The sequence below is a fragment of the Acomys minous genome (assembly GCF_964271855.1).
Source record: "Acomys minous genome assembly, chromosome: 2".
NCBI classification, from domain to species: Eukaryota; Metazoa; Chordata; class Mammalia; order Rodentia; family Muridae; genus Acomys; species Acomys minous.
In genome coordinates, this window is record NC_140484.1 from 99,863,531 (window position 1) to 99,881,461 (window position 17,931).

The 17,931-nt window shown below is 44.3% G+C and overlaps 1 protein-coding gene across 5 annotated transcripts in view; it reads left to right on the forward strand.

Moving 5' to 3' along the window:
• Window positions 1-17,931, forward strand: part of OTUD7A (OTU deubiquitinase 7A) — a 317,547-nt gene that overhangs the window by 225,156 nt on the left and 74,460 nt on the right. For all 5 annotated transcript variants that reach the window (XM_084755965.1, XM_084755964.1, XM_084755968.1 and 2 more), the window contains one exon: window positions 17,207-17,389. In XM_084755965.1, coding sequence (XP_084612091.1) covers window positions 17,207-17,389 — 183 coding nt within the window. The remainder of the gene's footprint in view (window positions 1-17,206; window positions 17,390-17,931) is intronic.

Sequence of the window (17,931 nt, forward strand, 5' to 3'; positions counted from 1 at the left end):
AAGAGTGGGAGGGAACTATTTGGGATGTAATATATGAGAGAAGAGTGAAATTTTTAAAGGTATCTAATATGCAATCCCTATGAGATTGCAACCCAGAGGTTGAGAACCATTTTCTAGAGCTTTCCTATTTTGCAGGAACTGGTACTACATAGCTTTGTGCTTATTTACCCCAAGCTCTCGGACCTGGAGACCCTCTGCTTCTAAGTCTTTATGTCTACATATTTCCTGTGCATTGACATATGTGTACATATGGAAAGGAAGAGAGAGTTGGGAAGGAGATGAACCTATCACAGGCAATTATCCTGCAGTTATGAGGACTGAAGGCCCCATGATTTGCAGTAAGGAGGCTGGAGGCCAGGAGAAATAGTGGTGACAGCCAGCTCTCCCCTGCCAGCAGGGCTGTTTCCCTGGTGAGCCTTTTGTTCCACTCAGGTGACAACTGGAAGCGGCCCAACCACCTTTGGAAGGCTGCACAGCTCCACTCAGCCTACGGATTCAAATGTTCATCTCCTCCAGAGAGATCTTCACCCAGAGTCAGAGCTGTACCAACAGTCACATTTGAGACCTTGTCTGGCACCTTGTGGCAGAGTCAGGTCTGTGTGGCAAATGAACCATCACAGCTCCTGGGTTCCTTCTCCAGTCTGTCTCTCCTGAGAGTCTTGTTGTGTTCCTTCCCTTCTGAGCAGCAGCCTCCCTCTCCCCCAGCCTCCCCTATTCCCCTGTATTTGGATCCCCTCCCTGTAAGCATCTTTCCAGAAACCACAAGGCTGAGCATCTCCAGGAAAACTGTGTTCTACTGCCACCTTGTGGCCATACCTTTATTTCCTTGTTCAGCCCCCAATCTCCCCAATGCAGTCACTTCTATGCAATTCCCTGGAAAGGCAGGGCAAACTACTGGTCCCTTATATGTGCTGCGTTATGCATTGCCTTTCTCCTCTTCTGAGATTGCTCCATTTCCTTACTCCCAAATAATAGGTGTGTAACCCCTGTGCAGACTCCCTGTTCCTACACACACATATCTCTCAGGCATCACAGGTCATCACAGCTGTCCCATGCATGTTTACCTTGAGTTATTGACTAATTACAAAGCACACAGTAGTCTGCATTCATTTTTATGTCATCGGCACCCAGAAATGTCTTCATGTAGAGCTGAGTGTCCCAGAGCCAGCGAACAGCACACCCTGGTTTACATCCTTACCTGTAGCTTTGGCTGTTCATTTTAGCTAGTTCTTCAGCTTCTATGAAAATGCTTCTCCCTGCATTTTCACAGTTGCTTATATGAATTGTATTCTGAATGTAGAGAAGACAAATACATGCAACAGACTTAAAAAATTATGCTATGTTTATAAGCTTGAATGGGGTTCATAAGTATACTTTCTAAATATGTAAGTGCATAAGCTCATATACATTCATATAATAATAAAGTGACCTCATTTGTGGAATTATGTCAACAGAAAATTAGCATCTACTTATATGTAATTTTAACTTGCTCTCTTTTTATTTCTTTAAGATACATAACCAAATGGAAACTTTTAATATCGAACTTACTTGTTTCTTATCATAATATATACCCACTAGAGTCTGGAGCAATGGCGTAGTGTGTTAGAGCATGCACATTCTTACAGGGACCTGAATTTAGTTCCCAGCCTCCTATGTCAAACTGCTTACACCTGCCTATACATCCGGCTTCAGGGGCCCAATGTCTCTGCCCTCCATGGGCACCAGCACTCATATGTTCATACTCATGCACATATACATAATTGAAAATAAAACACATCCTCTTAATAGACCAATTAATGTATATATATACACATTATATCTATGTATACCAATATAATGTATAGATGATTGTTTTTCACACTACTGTAATCTTGACAACGTCAGTACTTTGTTTAAAGATTAACTCAAAATACTCACCATCGCCATCCAGTGCTGAGATGCAATTCTTGATTTCTTTTCAATATTATTTAACAAGAAATATAAAGTGATTGAACCCACGGTTTATTTTCATTTGAAGATGTGAACATACTCATTAAAGATAACGTTAAGCTGGGCATGGTGTCGCAGGACCAGTAACCCTAGTGCTTGGGAGGACGAAGCAGAAGGATTGAAGTTTAAGGCCAACCCAGGCTGCGTGGCAAGACCCTGTCTCAAAGAGGAAATGAATAATGCAAAGGAGCCAACTGTTATCCAGACAAACTAACCACATGTACCAGACACATGAACTTAAGCCTTGTGGATATTCTTAATATCCGTGTGACTTTGTTGAAGAATAAAATGAGAAAATGAAAGTCACTCCTTGCCATGGGCTTTAGAGAGAATTCCAAGGACATTTTGATATTCCTTATTTCAGTTTTTCATGCACAAAATATACATACATGTGGTGTGTGTGTGTGTTCAGTATATACAAGACTTTGTATGTGAGTATCATATACTTGAGTCATTGCTTATGTTGGTAGCATTCTGGTTAGTTTCACATCCTCTGGAGGTTTAGGTACAAACGTCTGGCTGTTTACCAAATCCCACCCCTCCTTCTCCCTAAGCAGGCCCCTAGGACTCATTTCTCAGGCTCCTTAGAACATCTTGTGTCATTGGGATTGTAGAAAGAGCAGCACAAACATCCCATGCCTAGCCCTTGGTAACCTATATGAGTAGACAAGGCATAGGAAAGATGGCAGTGGCCTACAGGAAAAACTATGTTCTTCCCTTTCTGGCTGAGTGGACTGGTACATGTTGAAGATGGTACCTAATAGCTGAGTGTGCACATGCATGGATTGCTGAGTGACTGTGTGGAGCAGAGCCACTGCTAGCCTGGGCTCCTGGGCTTGGCTGCCGTGTGCAGAAGAAATTCACCTTTAGTCAGTACGCTAATGGCGAGGGTGTGAACTCTACTGATTGCCACAGCTTAACTGACCTTAATTTGTTATTTCTACTAAATACGAAGGTAGCTGCCAAGTCTACTGCATATGCATTGTAGTTGTTTAGTTGGGAGCTTTTGTGGGAGTCCTAAAAGTGAGAGTGGGGGTAGTTCTGACTCTTTTGCCTGCTGTTGGGGGTTCTTCTCCTCATACTGGGTTGCCTTGACCAGCCTTGATATGAGGGTATGCGCATAGCCTTTCTTGTGGCGTCTTCTTATGCCATGCTTGGTTGATAGCCCTGGGAGACCTGCTCTTTTCTGGAGGGAAACAAAGAAGTAGTAAGTGGGGGGATGTGGGGGGGCTGGGGGAGCAGCTGTCAGAGTGAGGGAGCTGAGAGGAGTGGAGGGAGAGGAGGCTGCAGTAGAGATGCATTATATGAGAGAAGAATGAATAAAAATACTAAGCCAGCACTAGGTTATATGTAACAAAATTAATTACTATAGTATTACAGGTTTCTCTTTTGCTTTGTGGGTTGGAGTTCTCTCTTGTCACAGTTTGTAGTGGTAAGTATTGAACGCATGGCCTTGCACATACCAGGCAGGCAGTACACCAACATTCAACCCCTCGTGCTGCAGTTTTGAAGGCTTTAGTCATGAACCTTGGACCCCTTCTGCATCTTCCTAATCACCACACCACCACTCCATTCAGGGAGCCATCCTCCTGCAACTTTCTGTTTCTTCCCTTGCGTTCCCCCAGTACACAACCACTCGTGTCTATATCTGTAATTGTATGTTGCTTAGAATTACGTGTTTGGACTTCGGAAACGAAAGCTAAGATCGTATGAGTCCCTAGGATCATTCTTCTCTCCTGCGTCAGCATGTTCCTGGGACCCATCTGTGTTGTATGAAATCTAATCGCCTCATCTTGCTACATGGCTGTCTGCTGTTTAAGTGGGTGAGCGTGTGCTCACTGGCTCACTCTGCTTTGGAAGAACTTGGGCCCCGTATGTTTTTTTCTACAGGAACAGTTTCTAGACAGGTTTCAACAGGGTTCCTTCTGGGTGTCAGGTGTACAGGCATTCCTTGATGCTGCTGGATGCCAGGACATGTGGTGTTTTAGACTGAAAATAAATGAGGGTGACATATCTTAGGAGAGTCACCAAAAACTAGAGTGTTTGGGGACTAGATATCCCAAGCTGAAGGAGTAGCAAGTGCTCCTCTGTGGTAGAAAGTTCTGTGTGGATGGCAGAGCTGCTTGCTGTAGCAGCCTAAGGAGAAAGAAAAGCAGAGGCTGGAACCCCAGGGGAAGCTGTGAGAAGCCGCGTGGGAGTGCAGAGGACCCTGTAGTTAATAGAGAAATATTCAGAAGTTTCCATCTCTGGGTTCTCAGAGGAGAGAAAGAGGGTAAGAGTTGGGTTCCTATGTGGCTGGTTGGCTGCCATGGACAGCAGGCTGCACGGGCAAGCTGGGTGGGAGGAAAGAGAGGAATCAGAGGTGGCACCTTCTCTAAAATGTACTTACTTTACTCCCACTGTGCCACAGTGGGAAGCAGGCACAGCCAGCATGTAAAGGAGGCTCCTGCTGTGACTTGAGCAGCTTTGGGGTGGCTAAGTTAAGCCACTGAGTATGGAGTGGGTCCCAGGAGTCAAGGATCTGTCTAGCAAGCCTAGATGAGCAGCACTGTTGTAGAGCACTCTCTGGGGACTGTGAAGCCCAGGAGTAGATCCCCAGCACAGGGTAAAAAGGCCAGTCTCCAGGGACATAAAGTAGATGACATTCTTGATAGTAGCGTAGGGGAAGTGGGCTAAGACTTCACAGAAGAGAAGAAGAGCAGTGAGTGACAAAAGAGGTAAGCCAAAGGAGTGTGGCAAATAAATACCCAGGATGCAGCATCAGCACAGGAGCCTGCCCTGGGATGGGGGAAGGAAAGCGAGGCATGTACACACAGGGAGGAACTATTCAGCCACAGTGAGGAGTGAAGGTCTGTCGCGTGCAAGAAAGCAGATGGACATTATGTTAAATGAAAAAAGCCAGACAGCAGAAAAAATGTCATAGGTTCTCTCTCAAACAGGAAGGTGGGAAACTGTACAGTAGGGACTACTAGAAGTTGCAAAGAATGTGAATAAAAAAAGGTGAAATCAGCAGGTTATATCTGATCAGCACATGCTGTGTCAGGGAGGACATCACCATGAGTCCCACTGTCATACACAATTAATATGTGTCAATAAACATTTTATACATTTCATGAGAAGTATTATGATATCCCAGTGCCAAGAAGGAAAAGAAAATGGGAGTGACCAGTGTTGAGTGTCCTTGGAGGCTGGCATAGCACAGGTGACTGATGCTGGTTGCAGGATTATTAGCACTATAGTCATGATAGCCAGGCAAGAAGCAACTGCAGATAAACCTAGAATTGATTACACACACTGAGAGTGCCATGCCACCTTGCTTGCTCCCTTGGTTCCTGTGGTCAACTCCCAGTAGGACGTATCTGCCCTTTTTTCTCCTGATTCCAGCTAGACTTCTGCGGCACCAAAGAAACCATTCCTAGCCCGTGTTGGTTTATAGTGCACCTTAACATTTTGACCTCAACTAGTTTTTCTGAGTGTTGCCAAAACAATAAAACAAAAGGTAGAAATCCTCCCCCAAAGTCACAAAGGGATCTCAGGCAGGGGCTGTCCCACCACTGACTGAGTGTAACTCACGGGATGCCTGACTGAATGCCTGTGACTCACCACTCCTCCAGATCTCCTGTAGCAAACTCTGTTCGCTATCACTGTGGGGCTCGCTATTGAGTACCACAACCTTGTTCTAACTTGATGGGTGTGTTTAAGCTGTGCACACTGGGTGACGGGGGGGGGGGGGGGGGAGAGCTGAGTTGAGACTTTCATTTAAATTCTAAGCTAGCTCATTTGAAGAAATGGACATATAAAAGCTGAAGCCAGTGGCTTCCTCCCACCATGGCAGCCTCACTGTACAGTCTCTGTTCTTCCTCCTCTTCTTCATGCTTTCTCTTTTTACATCCTGATTGTAGACCCCTCCCTCATCTCCTTCCGGCCCCACCCTCCTACCCCCTCCCCTAGTCCTCAGAAAGGGAGAGCCCTCCTCCCCTATCCTCTGATCCCAGGCCTATCAAGTCTCACCTGGACTGCCTGCATCCTCTTCTCTGTGGCCTGGCAAGGCCACCCCACCAGGCGGAAGTAACCAATCAGTGGCACCAGAGTCTATGTCAGAAATAGTCCCTACTCCCCGTATTATGGGACCCACAAGAAGACTGTGCTGCCTGTCTACTACATCTGAGCAGAGGATCTAGGTCCTCACTATGCGTGGTCCTTGGTTGATGCAAGGGCCCCAGATTTGTTGGCTCCATTGTTCTCCTTGTGGAGCTCCTAACCCTTCCAGGTCTTTCTATCCCCCAACTCTTCCATTAGACTATCCCTATGCTCTGCCCCAAAGTTTGGCTGTGAGTCTCAGCAACTGATTCCATCCCCTGCTGGGTGGAGTCTTTCAGAGGACCTCTATGGTAGGCTCCAGTCCTGTTCCTTCTCTTCAACTGCTTCTGGTGTCTGTTCTGTTTGTCCTTCTGAATGAGAATTAAGCATCCGGCCTAGGGTCCTCCTTGTTATTTACCTTCTTTAGGTCTGTTTATTATAGTCTGGTTGTCCTGTATTATGTGGCTAATATCCGCTTATAAGTGAATATATAACATGCATGTCTTTCTGGATCTGCATTACCTCACTCAGAATGATCTTGTCTAGTAACTACTTTTGAAATCAATCTGTTGCTTTCTCAGAAAGTAGGGAAGAGTGCTACTGCAAGACCCAGCTATACCACTCCTTGGTCATATACCTGAAAGATGCCCCACCATACAACAAGAACATTTGCTCAACTATGCTCATAGCAGCTTTATTCATAATAGCCAGAATCTGGAAACAACCTAGGTATCCCTCAACCAACGAATGGATAAAGAAACTTTGATACATTTACACAGTGGAATACTACTCAGCTAGTAAAAACAAGGAAGCCTCGCGCTTTCTTTGTCCTTCGATCTTGAAAAATAAATAAAAAAGAGAGGAGGTTTAATGGAGTCCCTCCTAGAGTAATACTAGGGTGAGCAGAGGCCGTGTAATGCACCTGGCATGGAGCCTGTGTGCAGATGGTATGCCTGCATATCCCTTCCCTTCAGAACTCCTGCCGCGTCCCTCTGTTTTAACCTACCCATTCATGTGCATCTACTGGGTAAGTCTGCTTTAATGAGATCCAAACAAGGACAGCATTTGTTTTTACAAAGTCTTCTTTGTTTTTCTTGACCTTTCCCTACCTACCCATTCTCCTTTCTACCCCTCTCACTGCCAACTTCTTCAAACCCACATTCACAACCTAGGATATGTGTTTCCACATTTTCTCCCAGCTCTGATTATGGACAGGTACCGTACACACACATACATTTCTGTGCACTTGGCCTTCTGTATCCACAGGCTTCACACTCATGTATTCAACCAACCACAAATAGAAAGTGCTTTTAGAAATTGTCTTTGCACTGAGCATGCCCAATCCCTGTTCTTAACATTGTCCCTAGACAGCACTGTAGCGGTCACTCAGATGGTATCTTGCTATATTAGGTAGAAGACCTTAGAGGACATTTCAGTCACACAGGGCATGTTTGTAGGCTCTTGGTAGATACAATACTGTTTTATATAAGAGACTTTAGCATCTTTGGGTTTTGGTGTCCACAGGAGTACTGGAATCAGTCTCCAGTAAGTACCAAGGAATGAACATCTACGTGCATATGTAGATGCACACGTGAATACAACCAGGCTCTGTCAAAATATATATATAGGGCATTTTGTGTTTGCACATGAGAAGGATCTGCACACAGATTTTTAGGTCTCTAGCATCACTGTACAGGCTGGGGGAAAAAAAAGTCAGGTGAGCCTCAGGCACACAGAGGAGACTAGGGAGTTTCTTTCAACCGCAGGGAAGCCAGGGGACTGTTTCTCACTTGGAGTTACGAGGACTTACAAGGAGAGCAATCTGGGAGGTGCCATTCTCTGACATCTGAGATTACAGCAGAGGTGGGGTGCATGAGCTAGGTGGTGGTGCAGCTGACGAAAGGCTCACTGACAGTGCCCACCCCTTTTGTCAAACCCTTTTACTTTCCTGTCTTTAGACTTTCAAGTAACAACAGTGACTTCACATCTTGCTAGCTGCACGCACACTGCTTACAAGAGAAGACACAAAGTCCGGAAAGTCACCAAACTCATCCTGATGAGTCTTTATTTATCACCTGGCTTGACTATGTTGGGCTGTAACTCAGAGTCTACATTAAGAATTCAGTCCTTCCTTGCTACCTTACCTTCTGTGACAGGAAAGAGAGAGTGACTCAGACACTGCCTCTGCTGTTTAACTGCCAATAACAGTGGCAGGTACTTTTCTTTTTCTTCTTCTTCTTCTTCTTTTTTAAATTAATTTATTTATTTTATTATGATTTATTCACATTATATCCTGATTGTAATACCCTTGCTCTTATCTTTCTCTCCCCACCCTCCCTCCCTCTTCCTCCCTATTGCCCTCCCCTAGACCTCTGACAGGTGGGGTCCTTCTCCCCCACAGCCTATCAGGTCTCATCTGGATAGCCTACATCCCCTTCCTCTGTGTTCCCCAGAGGGCCTCTCTACTAAGGCAGTGGCCAAATCGAGGACACCAGCATTTATAAAGAGCTCTTTTATTTACTTTTTTTAATTTATTCTTTAAGATTTATTATTATGCCTGTTCTACCTGCAGGCCAGAAGAGGGCACCACATCTCATCATAGATGCTTGTGCACCACCATGTAGTTGCTGGGAACTGAACTCTGGATCTTCAGAAGAACAGACAGTGTTCTTAACCTCTGAGCCACCTCTCCAGCTCCGTCAAGTTATTTTTCTTAAATGAACACATTTTTCTAAACTCAAAAAGCTTACCAAATACCACTTTTATCTAGACTGCCTTTGTTGCTCTTCCCCCAGAGCCCCATCCTCCCACCCACAGCTTTGTCCTCACCCTGGCCACACCTCTCCTAAGCTCCCAGCACCATCCACTCCTTGTGTCCTGCACAGCCCCAGGTTGCTGGTTGACTTGACTGCTAGGTTTGTCCAATGGGAACTCCTGCTCCTGCGTCTGCACCAAGAATGTTCACTCTTCTGGGTCTCAGGCTAAAGTGAGACCCTACCAGAGGCTTCTTGGGTCATCCTCAAAGTCTGAGACACTGTCCCTTCCTAGGTGCCCCACTGGACCCTGTGACCCCACGTGGCACTTAGATCCCACTAGAATTATCTGTTCTGTCTTTTCTCCTTAAGTATTTAGGAATATGTTGGACTGCAAGTAACAGGAGCATATAATAGTTGATTGTGTATAATTGTGCACCAGCATGACCAGGTAACACATAGTCATTGGCAGTAATTCATTCAGACTCTAAGATAGTTCTTTGCTGTTGAACTTTTCTTCACAAACATTCTCATGTTTGTTTGCAAGAAGGTTTCCACAGCTCCATATACCACTATATTAGCATCCAAAGTATTAAGGTTGGGGAAAAGCAGCCCTCCTCTTATGCCTGGATACTTTATGGTCAGAAGTAAGTTGTGGTCTCAACTGTTATTCATGAGGCCATGGTCCTGATCTGGGCACTGAAAAATGACAGTGTCCAGAGGCGTTGGGGGGGAGGGGGTAGGAAGAAGAGGTCAGTCAGGGTGTAAACAGAGGCCAGCCATATTGGATGGGGACAGGTGACTTTCCACGTATCATGTTGATATGTGGAAATCAAGGAAGTGGTGAAAAGAGCTGTATCAGCAGAGTGACAAAAGACAAACGCAATTCACAGAGGGACAGAGAGTGGACACACTGTGTATCCAGAACAGCAGTAGCGGTGGAATTTTAGGCATTTTTATATATTTTAAGATTCTCTATTATAGTTATTGAGCAGAATATCAGCATGGTCATCCATCTCAACTCCAGATGGATGGAACTGGCCAGCCTATAGCCTATTGGGAATCAGCTTAGGCAGCCATTGGTATAATTTCCTGCTCTATGTTCCTGTAAAAATTAGCTGGTTAATGTTATCAATATTGGCTAGAGACTGGGTTATTTCAATTGCTTCTTTACATTTGTATTTGATAAGTACTCAAGTCACAACCCTTATCTGTGGAAGTAAGTGAGCCAGGCTCTTCCATTTCTGGCAAGAGGCAGACATGTGCTATTAACATTTTCCCATTCCATTTTACTTAAAGTCCTAGTAATAATTTTTAAACCTCTTTCAAATGTGTAATGTCTTTACTGTTTGTTTTAATAAGTAGTTACTTTAGATAACTTAAAATTCAAAAGAGGACATGGAAAATATTGTCCTCTCCAGACTTTATTCCCATTTCTACTTTGTGTGTGTGTGTGTGTGTGTGTGTGTGTGTATGTGTGTGTGTGTGTGTCTGTGCTAGCCTTTCAACATTTGTATATGTAAGTGCAATCAGAATATGTGTACCTGTGTGTGTCTGTCTATCTAACTGTATCTGTGTGCTTCTATGTGTGTGTGTTTCCGTATGTATGTCTGTGTGCTTCTGTGTATGTGTCTGTGTGCATATGTGTGTGTTTGTATGTATGTTTGTGTATGTGTATGTGTGCTTCTGTGAGTGCATACGTGTGTGTGTGCATATGTATGTTGGTGTGGGTGTGTTTGTATCCATGTCTGTGTGTTAGTGTGCCTCTGTGTGTGTTTGTGTCTGTGTGTGTCTGTATCTGTTTGCCTCTATGTGTTTATGTGTATATGTGTCTGTGTGTATCTGTGTGTGTGTGTGTGTCCTTATTCCAAAAGTAAAGTTATGCATATTTCCCCACCCCCATGTGTACTACAGTACTTTCATGGCTACTTTATCTCTCACACCACAACACAGCACTGTGTTAGGTGGTGTGTGCCCTGAGGCATTTATACACTCTTTCTGTGGTTGGGTACTTGGCTTGCTTTGTCATTGTAGTGCACCATAATGACTATACTGCACGCAATGGGTTTCACGTGCTCAGGTATTTCTCTAGGATGGATTTCCAGAAGTAGACATATTGGGTAAGAGGACAAAGGCATCTGTGTCTTTGTTGAATGCTTTTAAAGTACCAGTCTTGGGAGTTAGGCTTCCTCCACAAGTGGGTGAGCAAGAATGCTTGCTCACAGTCAGACACCCAGTAGCTGAATGGCTGCTAACATTTGCATTTCTGCCATTCTTTTATGTATAAAACGGTTCTTTGGTTATTTATATTTTACATCTCTTGTAAATATTTAAGGGATCTGTAATGATTTTCCGTTACTCTTAAGTCCTGTCTTTTACCTTTGTATCTTTCAGGATTATTAAATTTCCGTCTTATTACTTTTTAGACAAAACACATACAAATGATGCTGTTTCCACAAGTGCCTTTTCTTTGTTGGGACCCAAAAAGGAGTCCTTCTTTAGGCTTGGTCCCCACACTAAGAGTCCCCCTGAGCACAGTACTGTTCTAAGGCCCTGCATATATGTCTTTGGAGCCCCAACTCCTGCTGCCCAGTGGCCTGTGGACAGCTTCCCCTGCCCTGCTACCTGCAGTTCAGTGTTCTGTGTGCCTTCATACTCTGCAAACATTCACCCTGCACACTTTTTTCCTTAGATTTTTTTTTTGAACTGAGATGCTTTGGAAATAAAGCCTGTAGTGTGTGATATAAGTTGTAAGCATATCCAGGATTTCCGGTTCACTTGAGACCCTGAGGCTTCCTGAGGGTCTGTAGCTGTCTTGTGTTTATGGAGCACAATCCAGGATGGCAGAATGGGCTTCAGTGGCTGAGTCCCCTCCTTCCTCTCTGGTCTCAGTTTTCAAACCTGGTTGTTCATACTTACTCCTCCAGTTAAATCTAACCGAGATCAGCTTTCCTGACAGGGCTCTAGCTCAGTAGTAGAGTGGTTACTGAGCATGTGCAAACTCCTGGCTTCAATCCCCAGTGCTGCAAATAGATAAGTTAACTAATCTTTTCTTATTCTGCATAAGTGTAATGCTGCTAGTTACACGGCTCTACTTATGCTTTGGGGAATCATAGTAAATATATAAACTAACGCAGGAAGAAATTATGATATTGAATCTTCCAAACAAAGAGCAAAGTAAATGTAAACCCCCTAGTGTGCCCTTTAGAAATACTATGTAGCCTGTCAAGGTAGATTGATGGGTAAGGATATGTTTCCTACATTTAAGGATATTCCTCTATACTTTATCTTTTGCTTATAGTTTATAAATTATAAATATTTTGTAAGTATATTTACGTTTTATTCCTTTATGTTTTCTAACTTACTTTTCCTAATACATATGAAGCTATGTATTCAAGCCTTCTCATTTATATACAGTTTATTAGTTACAAAATGCTGTATATGGCTGTATTCTGCCTGCCCACCATCCCTGTGAGGATGGAGGAGGGCATCCCACCCAGCCTCGAGGTGGAGTTCTGGCTGTGGTGGTGAGCAGACATGAGATGGCATTCCTGAGACCGAGTTTTTCAGCTGTTGGGGGAGTATTCCAGAGTACCAGGAAGCTTGATGTGTGGCTTCTCTCCCAGCCAGTGGCAAACAGGAGCCCAAGCTGACTGACTTCGAAGTTGGTTGCTGCCATATTAGAATCTGCCCTGCAGGATGGGTATGTAGTTCAGTAGAACACCCATTTAGTATATAAGGTACCCGAGGCTCTGTCCCCAGACTATAAATCTGTCCCACTTGTAGTACTTTCAGTAATCATTTATGCCAGTGTGTTTCTGTCAGAGCCTTGTGGTAATTTCTGCCTTTTAATGTTTACATTCCATATGTAGCTTTTGTATCTTGATTTTCATCTATGCCTAGAACTCACTTTAATTGGGTATGCAAACACAGACGACTGTTGTAGGGAGTCTGCTTATGAATCAAGAGGCACTGCCCAGCACATGGAAGTGCCAGGGTCAGTCAGGACGCTGAGGGATGTGGGGCACTGGCTCAAGGGTTTCTGGGGGAAATGAGGACAAGGCAGAGAAGCAGATCTGAGGTTGGCCAGTCTGCAGGGTCAGAACACTCCAAGGTTAGAAGCTATCCTGAGTTATTGGTGTCCTAGCATGCCTGAGGAAGATACGGGACAGGGGCATCTGCAGAGTGCAACAGCCCAGTGGAGGCAAGGTGTGAAGTGGAGGCCTGCAGAGTGGAGTGGAGCCCTCTCAGCCCCAGGAGGCAGAACCTCATGCCCACACATCACACATACAGAAAGTGAAAAGCAATGACTCAGTCTCTGTTGTAAACTGAGCCCTTACGCCCAGCCAGACTGCTTTAATCTTATCTAATGATTTAGGCCTGAATTCCGTGTTGTTAAAAGATCAGGATCTTATTGATATTGTCTTGTTGTCTGGTGGCCACCATGCAGTAGCCTTTAGCTTTGTTTTAGGTATGATTGGCTTTTTGGGGGGTCAATACTGTATATTTAACATATGGATATGGGCATGTTCCCTGGTATGCCTGAGCTATATCACCAGAATTTTCCCCCATTTTTTATTTTGAGATAGTCTCAGTGAACTGTCCAGATTGGCCTTCAACTCACTTTTTATCCCAGGCAGGCCTTGAAAGTGTAATCCTCTTGCCTCAGCCTACCGACTAGCTGGGATGTCAGGCCTGTACCACTACATGTGTCTCTTACATATAGCAAATATTCATTCCTTTTCTTTAAATGCTGTGTTAAGCCTACTCCCATGTTTCTGTGGGAGAAAGAATTGGCTGTGTCATGTATTCTACTTAAGTATATGAGTATTTAAAATGCAAATCACTGTGTTTTCTTAGCTTTTTATCTTTAAAATATTTTCCTGGTATTCAGAAAATTTGCATCTACTGACTAATGGCTACTTTTAGGTCTGCATTTTTGTTCTTTCTTCTTTCTCTTTTCTTCAGATGATTCAGTTCCTTTCCTGTGGTGTGCCTCAATAAATCCTCTGTCCCTCCTCTGTCCTCCCACCCCTCCACCCAGGTCGCTTCCTCTTCAATCTCAGATGCTATAAGTTCCAGCAGCCTGCATGGGCTCTTGCTCGGGGTCTTCTAGGCTGCATCACATCATGGCAGAAATGTGTGTGACTCTGTGTGTGTGTGTGTGTGTGTGTGTGTGTGTGTGTGTGTGTGTGTGTGCTTGTGAGTGTGTGTGTAACTCTGCTTGGGTGTTTATTTGTGTGTGTCTATGCATGCATGTGTAGTATTTGTGCATGTGTGTTTTTATCTGTGTGTATCAATGCACATGTATTTGTGAGTGTGCGTATCTGTGCATGTGTGTGTGTTTGTGTGCATGCACGAACATGCTCTCTCTTCTCATAAAGCTACCAGAATTTGGTTGTGGGGGCTGCACTTTAATGACCCGATGTACTAGTCCCAAAATTCTCCACCTCTGAACACCACTGTCAGATTAAGCTTTCGCTCTCTTAGTACCTTAACACAAACCTTGGGCGTTGGGTTCATGCACACTTCAGAGGCCATACCTTGCTCTAGGACAGCAGGTATAGGGCCCTCCCAGCTCACACCCATTCCTGTGTTTAATACCATGTAGGTGTGATCCTGTGATATCCTGGGTTTGCATACTGCTTCAAAGAAAAATGTTGCCAGATTGATTTTTCTTTTTTGCTTAAATATTTATCTTTAGAACATGGTGATTTTTAGAAGGATAAATGTTGATGCAGACCATAGTAAAACAGTCAATATTTAAAGGCTGTTACTTCACTAAATAGAACCAAATTCTATTTTAGTAAATTGACTTTTTAAATTATGTTTGTTTATGCATATGTGTGTGGTGTTCATGTTTGCCATGTGTGGATATTCACAGAAGCAAAAAGAGGGTGTCAGATCCTTTGGAGTTGGAGTTACAGGCAGCCGTGAGCCCCTGGACTTGGGTACTGGGACTGAACTCTAGGTGCTCTGGAAGAGCACCAAGTATTCTCAACCACTAACCCACCTCTGCAGCCCTATAAACTTTGATTTTTTTAAAGTTTTCATTTCTATTCTTTACACATCTTGCTTTTGAACTCTGCTTATAGGGTTGTTTGTGTCTCTTTGCTTTCTTTCTACCTCAGAAAAACCATTTGTCATATTATTTATATTCCTAACCCTTTAACCATTTTATTCTTTTTGTTTACTTTTATCCCTTTTTTTTTCAACTTATGATTCCAACTCTGTCGCCTGTGGTCTGGTTTTCTTTTCCTCATACTTTAACTTCATTCTGAGACAGCTTTGATTCTTGGTCTACGCTGCCATGGCCTGTGTCACCTCATGTCCTACCTACCTTTCTGCATGCTGTTCTGCTTACTTGCATCAGGTGGGGAGGACCGCAAATGGAAATAAATTAGAAGCTTAATCATACGCATTTAGAGCTATGAGATTTTGACGAAAGCCATATAAGTCAGACATGAGCCAATAGCGAAAGTGGCAAAAAGTAATGAGGAGAACTTCCTGTCAAGTGGTTGCTTGTTCCATCTCTTGACCTAGGATTAACTTTATTTAGTCCTGTTTAGAATGCTCGAAAAAGAAAGCTCTTGGATTAAAGGTGTGTACTAGGGCTGAGCCACACTGTAACTAGAAACAGGTGTTTTGTCACATGAGTGGATTTGTACACTGTGATTGTGTAGTCTAAAATTTCTTCTTCTGTTTGTTTTCATGACCACCACCCACCCATACCTGCATTCAAAGAAATGGGTCACATAACATCGGCACCCCCTCCTCCTGTCTGCGTAAAGCTCCACCAAATATACTGTCCTTTTGTTGAGTGACCTGAATGGCTTGGGCCAACTCTTCTTACTAACCAATATGGCTATTACCTGGATTAAAACCATTTACTAAGTGCTTCCCATATGCTGAGTACTTAAAACGCCAACTCTGTGTCTCCTTTAGCCTTCGTGAGAGTTCTCATCAAGTGGATCTTACTAACTCAGTTGTACAGAGAAGGAACCCAAGGCTCCATGTGATGAAATGACATGTTCACTGTCACAGTCACCAAAGAGGCCTCCAAAGCCTGTGCGCCTGGGACTCTAAGTACCATGATGCAATTATCAGCATACAACTGTTGCTGGATATTTGATCACGCTGTGTTGTTTACTGGAAAAACCTGTTTCTGGTGACAGTGTGGCTCAGCCCTAGTATGCACCTTTAATCCAAGAGCTTTCTTTTTTGAGCATTCTAAACAGGATTAAATAAAGTTAATCGTAGGTCAAGAGATGGAACAAGCAACCCATTGACAGGAAGTGAACATAGGAAAAAGAACAGAGAGTGAGAGGAAGTCTGGGAGACAGCTAGGGAGAAGCACAGGAAGTAGAAGGGAGGAACATTCATTTGGGGGGAGGGGTTGAGAGTGGCATTTTTCCTTTTGGAATGTTGGCTGAGGAGAAAGGTCAGCTGGGTGCTTTCTCTGGCTCCGGAGTTGATAAAATCGAACAGTTGAGATTTTGTTAAGAACAGCATCCAGCACTGGCCATGCTAGGAATGCGCATCATCCCTGTGTGCAGGTTGAGCAAGCTGTGGGGCTTGTGAGGCTATAGCTGAAGCCCCCAGCCAGAGAAAACCTCCCAAGCTGCACTTCTGCTTTTCCTGTATAAGGCTGAGTAAAAGCCTTACAAACTGGGAGCTCTATTTGTTCTTTTAGCATTCTATGCTTTTTCCTCATGTAGTCACCCTAGTTAAGGACAAAGAAGAGTTAAATTCACCTAAGGCCTAGTGGCATTGTGACCTGCAAGATATTGCAGCCCCTTCAGCCTTGCAAGTATGGGGGAAGGTGGCTGTGTTGTGGCTTAAGCCTCAGGGGCCTGTTCCTTACTTTACTTCTCTCCAAGGAGTTATGACTGGCAGGTAAGAGTGTGGAAGAGAGAAGGGCTCCGTCCCTGGGAAGTGTAGCTGTCATGGGTGAGCTCTTAGGGAATCCATAAGCCCTTCAGAAGGGCAATCAGTTTCACTCCAGAGTAGCAATCTCCAGAGGCCCCGAGTGGCACTGTGTGCTGACAGCCTAGAAGTTCAGTCATGCTGTTCCAGAAATCTGACCCGTAAGACCTCCCAGCCCATATTAAGTGTCCAAAAGAGTGCTGTGTGGCCTGGATTTCTACCCTGGCATAGTGGGTGAGTGTGTGTGTGTGTGTGTGTGTGTGTGTGTGTGTGTGTGTGTGTGTGTGAATGAAAGGTGATGAGAGGGTTGTAATCAACGTATTTCAGGTCGTCAGCTATGGGAGTCAAAGCCCACTTTCAGACACCACTCATCAGCATGCTGATTGGCACCTTTTCTCCAGAAAAACCAGTATTCCTCCGTTTCTGTTATAATCTCTCTTGCCATTTCTTATCCACAGGCAAAAACTGGGACCTGACAGCTGCTCTAAGTGACTATGAGCAACTCCGACAGGTGCACACAGCCAACTTGCCACATGTGTTCAACGAAGGGAGGTGCGCCAAGCAGCCCGAGCGAGAACTGCCCCAGCCTGGGCACAAGGTGGAGCGGCCCTGCCTGCAGAGACAGGACGATATTGCCCAAGGTACCAGCTGTGAGGGGGCTTGCCCGTGTAGAGAACAGTGTGGTCGACATTACCAAGCTGAGGCATACCAAACCCTCGGTGCCTTGTTCCTCGAAGTAAGCTAAACTGCAGCCTGAACCTCTGGAAAGGAGAGCATGGCTGCAGCCTCAGAGGCCACTGGTCCACTGGGAAGCCCTGCTTTTCCTGACAGACATCTCTAGGCCTCACGCTGCTTCTCCAGCTCAGTCTCCAGGTCATTCCGTAGCTCATTTGTTATTCCATGGCTTTCTTCTTCTCTATTGCTCTGTTTCATCATCAGACTAAAATATACTTGTAACAGTGATTGTAATAGGAAACTTAAAAGGGTTTTTTTGGTTTTTTGTTTTTTGTTTGTTTGTTTGTTTTGTCTCGTCTCCTAGCTCTCATATCTTAATAACCATTGATCAACCACGTAAGCTTGCTTAAGATGCAAACATTTAAGAGTCCGGGAGACATATGGCTTACAAATTGCTTACTTTTCCGAGTAGTAAACACAACTCTTGGTTGTTACATTGTATATTTAG